The sequence below is a fragment of the Erythranthe guttata genome, chromosome 2 (assembly GCF_056151865.1).
Source record: "Erythranthe guttata isolate IM_541 chromosome 2, IM_541, whole genome shotgun sequence".
Lineage (NCBI taxonomy): Eukaryota > Viridiplantae > Streptophyta > Magnoliopsida > Lamiales > Phrymaceae > Erythranthe > Erythranthe guttata.
The window spans coordinates 11,997,996-12,007,594 of NC_142534.1; the positions used below are offsets into that span (position 1 = coordinate 11,997,996).

General features: G+C 34.8%; 1 protein-coding gene across 1 annotated transcript; it reads right to left on the reverse strand.

Moving 5' to 3' along the window:
• Window positions 1–5,634: 5,634 nt before the first annotated feature.
• LOC105964821 (putative late blight resistance protein homolog R1B-14) lies at window positions 5,635–7,590 on the reverse strand. The gene has a single exon (XM_012989325.2). The coding sequence runs from the start codon at window positions 7,588–7,590 to the stop codon at window positions 5,635–5,637; it is 1,956 nt and encodes a 651-aa protein (XP_012844779.2).
• Window positions 7,591–9,599: the final 2,009 nt, after the last annotated feature.

Here is a 9,599-nt window from a genome sequence, read left to right on the forward strand (position 1 = left end):
TGTTGGCTCTTGATGCCAATTGAAAGAATTTATGGTCCCGAATTCGTTTAATACAGATGTGTTATCTTAAGTGTTATGACACTTGAACAAACATGCGGCGGAAATATAAAGATAAAAGAACAATACTCAGAATTAAAAATGTTCACAAGTAAAGACTTGTGAACTTGCCCTTTACATGACGGAAAAATATATTAAAATCGGTATTCCAGAATACAAACAGAAGAGGTGCGAAAACTTCTTCCTTATGAATGAATCATTCTCATGATCATTCTTACATTCAAATCTAGATACAAAAAGAAAAATATTAAAAATTCTAGATTTCAAAGATGTACTCGTGAGGAGTACGTAAAGAACTTATGGATGAATCACTATCTTGATCATTCTTACAACCAAGTCTAGAAACATATATACTAAACAATCTAGACTACAAAGAATGTACTTATGAGAAGTACGTAAAGAATGTACTCATAATGAGTACGTAAAGATTGTACTCATGAGGAGTACAACCAATCGATCCTAAAAACACACTAAAACACTCATATATTCTTTTCAGCTCTCGGTGTTTTTTTTCTCGGAATCGATCAATTTCATTGAGTATTGAAATCGGTATTTATAGACATTTCAAGCTTCCAGTCCTCAGCCCATGATCTGCAAGAAAACCAACCACAAGAGCACTCAAGAAAATGGGTTAGTGGGTTAGTTAGGAAGTTAGAATAAAATCAACAATTAAATCCACTAAGCACTACTTAGCCCACTAAGCACTATACTTAACCCACTAAGCACTACTTATTCAATAACTAAAATTTAGTTTAGAAAATAAGAAGGTAAAAAACAAAATGTGGAAATAATCCACGTGTTTCATATATTATGTATGTTTAGGTAATTTTGTTCAAAGAATATCGATTTTTTGATATGAGTTTTAATGTATGCTACAATGATATGGATGGTTTAAATGTTCTTATATTTCTCAATTGTTGGAGTATATTCATGAAATGTTAATCGATTTGTTAATTATTTGTAATACGATAAAAAATTAGTTGAATTATTTTATGTTGTGATTCAACATCATTTATTGGCAAGCAAATAGAGGGATAAGATGAGAAAAGACATGACAACTGCGAGGTCGGAAGGGGAAAGAAGAAGAGATTGACATTCATAATCGATTGGTCAAAGCCGGTGGAAGATTCTATTTCATCCAAATATTCTTTTGTAAGGATTCTATACGTGATATGTGTGTTTAAGTACTTTGCTTGTGTAATCGTAACCATATGCAAGTCAAACAAATTTGATTCAATTAGCTATAATTGTTTCATAAACAGAAATAAAAATTGTTGGAATAAAACAATTAAACAAAATAGATAATATGGTTTATCATGTTTGAGCATATTGATCATATATGAACTATTTCAGCGATGTCAATTGCGTTAGTGGTGGCAAAATGACTGCAAAAAGTGAAATAGCGAGGTACCTCAAGTGAGCATATTGTCATTACAGTCTACATTCGAGATAAAAGCGATGTACCTCAAGTGAAATAGCTGACATATATCAACTGGGTATGAACTGAATGTTTAACCCATGGAATCTAAAGGTTGTCTGCTGGAAAATAAGATGAATAAGAATGGGCAGACAATGAAATAATCAATGTTCGAAATCCCGCCAACTATATAAGACAAAATACTTATACAACGTGATTTCTCGATGACTTTTAATGAGTTAAAAAACTCATCTATAAGAACACATTCACAGTTTTATTTCCCTCCATCTCTGCTTGCTCTCTGAATGTACTACTTGTTTGTAGCGCGAATGATGTTGCTTTATCGTCTAGTTGTTTCAAAGCAGTTTTTTTGGTTCATGGATTTTTTTTAAAGGTGCTACATATCTCCTCCCATTAAATAACCCACCAGATTAGGAGTTCTATTTCTCCACATTCAACATTTTTCAGTTTCAGACACATCTTCTGCATTACCATCCCGTCTTTCCAAAAAATAAAACTTTCTTTAGCAAGGCAATTGGAGCATGAAGGCATTATTCTTGTGATTATTGTACCATTTGGAAAGCCATTTGGATTCATCTTTGTGGCTTCTACCAATGGTCCAATATCAAACTCTGCTTCTCCAATCTTTTCATCTATGTTGCTCAACTTGTTCTGGTCATACACCATCTACAACCATTATACATAAACTATTGATCAACATATACATTACTAATTGGGAACTACATATTTCAAATCTATGATAAAAATGCACTTGAATTTTACATTTTTAACTCAATAAAAAATGATGATAAACAAATATTGCAAAATTCTTTTTATTATAAATTAAAGAATCTCACCAAAGTAACTTGATGACTTTGACTTGAATTCACAATTCTGAGTTTATCATCCCATTCAGGATTAACATCGTTCGCCACAACACGAGTCTCCACCCTCTACATCATAAAAAATAAAACTAAATTATAAATTTATTCTAGGAAGCTCGAAAGGCAAAATATTCAATGCAAATATAAGCAACACAGACAAATGAAAATAAATTAATGTCATTTTTCCTTAGCTTGAGTTTAGGTCCAGTTACACATCAACATAAACTTTTCCTGAGATTTAATTGAGATTAAAAATTCATCCCAAATTTAGTAAATTATATTATGACCTCCCTTATTGAGATTATATCTAATCACACCAATATGAAATCATAAGCAATGAAAGCTACCAAAAGCAAGACAACACCAATAATTTTAAATACATCAGGACACAATGTTCTTTGAATATAAATAATTCTTAATGCTTTTTGTTTAGAAGAATATTTTGGTGTAGGTAAAAAGAACATTAAAAAATAACAAAACACAATCACAAAGTAAGAACACAAAACCTTTTCCCCCGTAGTGATAACAACAAAATGATCTCCGATGCGGCCGTCGCCACCAACAGCAAGATTAATACCTCTTTGTACCCAAATTCTGAGCACTCCATATGTACTATTTAGAACTTGAATAGCATCATATCCTATAATCTCTCGTTGCTCTAATATTTCATTTGAAGATGCTAAAATAAGATCATTGTTTATATTGCAATTTAAGCGAATTGTCTTAAGTGGTAATATTACAGCAAATTCTGACGGGATGTCCTTGAGGTTTAAGTATCCAAGACTTAGAATCTCAAGACATGGGAAATGGGTATTGTCTGCTTCCCATATCTCCAACTCACACTGATTAATCAACAGGTACTTCAGTCGAGCAAATTCGCCTTCATTTGGAATCCACTTTTGGCCTATAGCAGCATTTCTGAATAACATGAGAACTTCAAGGTTTGGCAGCGAACCAATAACTGACATATCTTCCCAAGGAATCTTGCATCCATGTAGCCTCAGCTCTTTCAGTGAATATGGGAAGACAATTTCTCTACCACAAGGAGAACATGATAGAGTAAGTACTTCGAGTTTCTGTAGAAGGCCAAGATTTCTTACACAATTAGATCCAATTGTCCCACAAACAACTTCCAACTTCTTCAGATTTGGGATTCTTTTAATTACCTCTTCAGTGCATTTGAAATCTTCTACTGTTGAAAGTGTTTGTAGATTCTCAAGAATTATAATTTTGTGGACATCATGATGCAGGCCGGAACCCACAACGAAAAAGAATTAGAAAATGATGGGTGACCGGGAATCACTCAACCGGCGGCAGCGGACTCACTCGACGCTACTAATCACGGAATCACTCAACGCGACCAAGTCACTCACTTGTTTAAAGAGGAATCACTCACTCTCAATGCAATTAACTTGCAACATATTTTTAAACTTAAACAATCATCTCCCATTTTATTCATTTAAAGGGTGCTTATATAGGAGTTTTGGAACATCCCTCCAAAATATAGGAAATTACAACTTTGAATGACTTATCATCTTCTAATTCTAGAAAATAAATAAACTTGACCTTAACTCATGAAATACATAGAATATGACCTGATTATATGATAACAAGATGAATAATTCGAAATTAGACTAATAAAATAAATAAAACACTTAGAAATACAAAAAGACACAAAGCTGTCAATTTTCCCGAGTGCAGCTGGCAAGCTCTAGAAAACTGAGCATAACTTATTCTTCCGAACTTCGTTTTGTAAACCGATTTTTGTGTTGGAAAGTAGACTTCCAGAGCTTTGTAACCATATATAGCAATAAATCTAACTCTTTAGGAATCAAAACAGGTGATTTTTCAAAGTTGACTGATCAGCAAACACCAATTCTGCATCATTCTCTCCTTCTTGAAAAGAACTCGTCCTCGAGTTCGAACCAAAACATAGATTGTCCGTTTTTTTTTTCGTTTGAAATGTTTGTAGGACAGTAAGTTAACTAGAAGTTTGAGACAGTTGCGACTTGGTGTACCTTTTAAAGGAAGCAAAACATACCGAGTCGCCTTCTTGAACCACGAAAAAATGTACGACTTCGGATATTTCTTGCAGTTGAATTTAAACATGTCAATTGTAGATTTAGGCACCATATCCACACAACTCCATGAATCAGTCATCAAAATATACTCTTGGCGTTCGGAGAGACAAGGTGTCTGAAATGTATTGTTGCGAAACCATATGTCATCTTGTTGGACCGACATCTCCCCTTGAATAACAAAACTTTTCGTCTCCCAATTTTCATGAGGATTCTCTTCTTCAGTCTCGTGCACAAATTCTTCATCATAACGAGGGGGTTTGTCTTCTTCATCATATTGATCTGCCTCAAGAAGGCTAATTTCATCAAGATTTTTCCACTCAAAGAAAATCTTTGATGAAACTGTCCAATCATAGAATTCATTCGCATTTACTGTTGTATCATTTTGATCGGCGAATGGATTTTCAAAAATAGTGGTTGAACTTGAGGAATTGTCAGGTTCTCCATGGGCTTCGTTTATAGAATTTTGATAAATATTTCCTCTACTTCGAGCAGGAGAATTTTTTCTTGCCAGAAGTTCATCGACCCTTTGTCGAAGTTCAACAAGTTCCGCATAGACATTGACTTCGACTATATTTCTTCGGCGACGGGGCGGCATTTTACTTGATCAGAGTATGAACAACAGCGTGACCTGATGGGTGACCGGGAATCACTCAACCGGCGGCAGCGGACTCACTCGACGCTACTAATCACGGAATCACTCAACGCGACCAAGTCACTCACTTGTTTAAAGAGGAATCACTCACTCTCAATGCAATTAACTTGCAACATATTTTTAAACTTAAACAATCATCTCCCATTTTATTCATTTAAAGGGTGCTTATATAGGAGTTTTGGAACATCCCTCCAAAATATAGGAAATTACAACTTTGAATGACTTATCATCTTCTAATTCTAGAAAATAAATAAACTTCACCTTAACTCATAAAATACATAGAATATGACCTGATTATATGATAACAAGATGAATAATTCGAAATTAGACTAATAAAATAAATAAAACACTTAGAAATACAAAAAGACACAAAGCTGTCAATTTTCCCGAGTGCAGCTGGCAAGCTCTAGAAAACTGAGCATAACTTATTCTTCCGAACTTCGTTTTGTAAACCGATTTTTGTGTTGGAAAGTAGACTTCCAGAGCTTTGTAACCATATATAGCAATAAATCTAACTCTTTAGGAATCAAAACAGGTGATTTTTCAAAGTTGACTGATCAGCAAACACCAATTCTGCATCACATCATCTGGAGGTGGAGGATCGGGGAGAATAATACTACTTCCCTCAACATGTCGAAGTTGGGGCATCTGCCATATCTCACTTGGTAGGCTCAACTCTTGATAAACAACTAATGTATGTAGACTCCAAAGACGTGATATAGAAGACGGCATCAACATCAATGGACCCATGCAAGCAACATATCTTGAGTTAATTAGTTGTAGAATCTCATCTTTGGGATATTCATCTACCACATCCAATACCCGTAGTAATGGAAACCGACGAGCAGTGTAATCGGTTGAATCCCCTTTAGAGAATCTTAAGAAAGACCGTGTAGGTACATGTGGTCTATAGGGAGTACTCTTCATCCCTTTCCATTTTCCACCATTAATGCTTAAGCGTGCAGGGCTGATCTTCGTGTCTGATAAAATATCGAGGTGGTTATACAAATTTTCGGTGAGAATAAAATTGTCTTTATGAGCTTCTCTCCTACATAGCTCACTTAAAACATCATGAATGTGGCAGTCTGTCACTTGTCCAGTAATTGATCGCCAACTGACCAAAATGAGATTTCTATCAATAAGATCCTCCAAGTACTCTTCTCCAATTTTTTCTAAGCTTTTATGCCCACGTTTTCTAATAAATCCTTCAGCAATCCACAACCTGACCAGCCTAGACAATTTGATATCAAAATCTTCTGGAAACACGGCAAAGTAAAGGAAACAAGGCTTGAGATATATAGGCAAGTGATTATAACTCAACAACAATATTTTCATGCAAAAGTCGTCATGTTCATTGTTTACTGCCGAAGTCACATCTTCTTCGACGTACTTCCAATTTTCTGTTTTTGACTTTGCAAGAACCCCAGCAATCACAACAAGGGCTAATGGAAGTCCTCTGCATTTTGTAGCAATACTTTTTCCAGTTCCCTCCAATTCAACGGGGGAACGCCCGTCTGCAAATATCTTTCGACGGAGCAGATCCCAACTTTGTTTTTCATCTAACAAATTTAGTTGATAAGGGATACAAGACCCAATATCCACAGCCAATCTCAATAGCCTAGTAGTTACCAAGATTCGACTTCCATTATTGTTATCTGGAAGGAATCTTTTAAACATATCCCAAGCCTTGATATCCCACACATCATCCATTACTATTAAATACTTCCTCCCAAGTAGAGTTTTGTACAGTTTATCTCCTAGTTTACCATCGCTAATCTCATGGGCATCATCTTGATTAGTATTATCAATCTGATGCAAAAGGCCTAGAAGAATCTCCTTTTCGGTATATTCTTGGGAGACCGTAAACCAAGCACGAACATGAAAGTGTTGCACGATAAAAGGTTTGTTATAAACATGAGTGGTAAGAGTAGTCTTACCTATGCCTCCCATTCCAACAATAGAGATGATTTGAAGATTAGATTCATTTGAAAAGAGAGCACCCATAATTTCGTTCACGTGGCCGTCGAATCCCACCATGATAGTTTCGCTAACGGGAAGAGGCCTTGATGACGAAGTAGCTTCCGTTGTTATGGAGATTTTAGCATGCACATATTTCTTCATTTTCACGAGCTCTTCCTCGATAGAATGGAACTCTTGTATTGCTGTTAGTACACATTCAGACAAGATATTATTGGACGTTGAGGTTTCTACTCTTTCGACTGCACATCGACCAAGAATGTGGTTCATCACACTGTCTTCAATGATATATTCTGCTCCTTCAGCTGCAACCCTCATTCTCGTCTCCAAATCTTCAATCTCTTTGTGATCTCCTGCAATACTCGAACGATTTTCGAGAAAATTATCAATCAAGAAATCGGCCTTTTGTCGCAAACAATTAATCTGATCTCGGTCGCAATTGAACTGATGATGAGGGGATGGATTGAGGATATGGTCAATAGTATGAGTGAGAGAAACTAAAGCCGCATAAGCTGTAGCCATCTTTTTTCGATAAAAAATCAGTTTTCAGAGAATCGAGTAGCAGATTATGGAAAGTAGATTATGCTAAAAAATGAATTGGTGATTTCTTAGACACTAACAAGAAATCAATGCAAAGTCAAAAATGATAATAAAATTGGAAACATTGTGAATTAAGTTGTCAAATTAGCGACTCGGTCAGCATATAATTGGCATTTGATAACAATAAGGTCTTCATCATACCTACCAATTTGCATCAGCCAAAAGAAAGTCAAAAATTAATAATTTATAGTTTGTTGTACCTCAACTTTGACAAAAATGTCATAAAAGTTATACTTAATTGATTTTTAATAAAACAAATTTCTAATAAAATATTTCTTAATTTCTTCTTCCACGTCATTAGTTACTATTTAAAACTTAGTTTATAAACTTCCACCGATTCTTCCTCCTATTTAGATCAAGGTTTAGGAGTGTTTATTCTGTAAAATCGTACAAAATTAACAACTTCAAGATTGGGCAGAGAACCAACAACGGACATATCTTCCTAAGGAATCTTGCATCTAATTAAGAACAATTCCTTAAGAGTGCGTTTGGATGAAAGGATTTGATTTGGGGAAGGGATTTGAAATAACTCCAATTTTGAAGTCATTTGAAATCCATCATTATTGCTCCAAAATCAACTAAAAGGGAGGGGTGACGATTTGAAATCCATCTCCAAATCCCTCAATCCAAACAACTCCGAGGGATTTGTTATTATGGATTTGAAATCCCTCCCCCAAATCTCTCCATCCAAATGGACCCTAAGTGAACTTGGGAAGATAATTTCTCCACCAAAAGTAGGACAAGTCTGTAATTCCCAACTTTTTCATATTTGGGATTCTTTTAATTACCGCTTCAGTGCATTTGAAATCTTTTACTGACAAAAGTGTTTGTAAATCCAAAAAGCCTCCAGACAATTTTTGCTTCTTACTATGGAATATATTGATGAGAATTAATTGCTAGATAAAAAAAGAATAATCCACTCACGTGTTTTAACGTTGTAGCAAATCGGTTAAATAAATAGTATCACCAGGTGCTTACAATCATGGTTATCGGATCGAAAAATATTGGTGCATTGTTTTCGTCTGTGTATCGTATCATAAGATATATATTGTTGAGTGTAGATTTTACGCTCAATACATTTACTCTCCGTGTATCTTTTGTTTAGATTTAATTGTATTTGTGCTTTAATTGATTGATTTTGTATTTTATATATGTCAAAAACGAGAATTAGGTGTCCATGAAGGAAAAAAGATAAAAAAGAAAGGAAACACTTGCAAATAAGGAAATGAATCAAATTGAAAGAAGGAATCTCGCCACAGCTTTGGCAGTGTCCACCATTTCAAGCATATCTCTCTCATACGAACTCCAAATCATCTAATTTTGGCAGCAATGGAAAGCTAATTTCAAGGGCTACAATTCTTATTTACGTAACATTCCAAAATTCGGACTCCAACATGGAGAAAATCGAAGAACAAGTCCTGATGGGGGAAAGTGGCGGAAATTGATTCCTATTAGGTTTCCACTACTTCCTTATCAAGAAAAGCCTATAAAAGCAACAAGTTTCTACACCATAAGGACGAAAATATACACCACAATATGCGAGGAACGAAAATCAACGAAGACTCAAGCATAGTTTTTCTTATTTAATTTATTTCTTTTATTTTCTTTATCATAAGAGTCACGAGTAACTAAGGCTATGTTTGGTAAGCTTTTGGGCTTCCATTTCCATTTTATTATGGAGAAAGATGTTTTGGGAGAAGAATTTGAAAATAAAATAAAGTTTGTTTGTGTTTTGAGAGGAGACAATTTGTACTGTAGCAAGTCAAATCATGTCTAAAAGGTGTTGGAAAAAAGTATTTTGGAAGAAGAATTTGAAGGATAAAGTGATTTTAGTTTGTAATTTAGTGAAGACAATTTTCACTGTAGCAGTCAAATCATGTCTGTTGGAGAGAGAAAAATTTGAATTCTTTTTGGGGAAAGTTTTTGAAAAT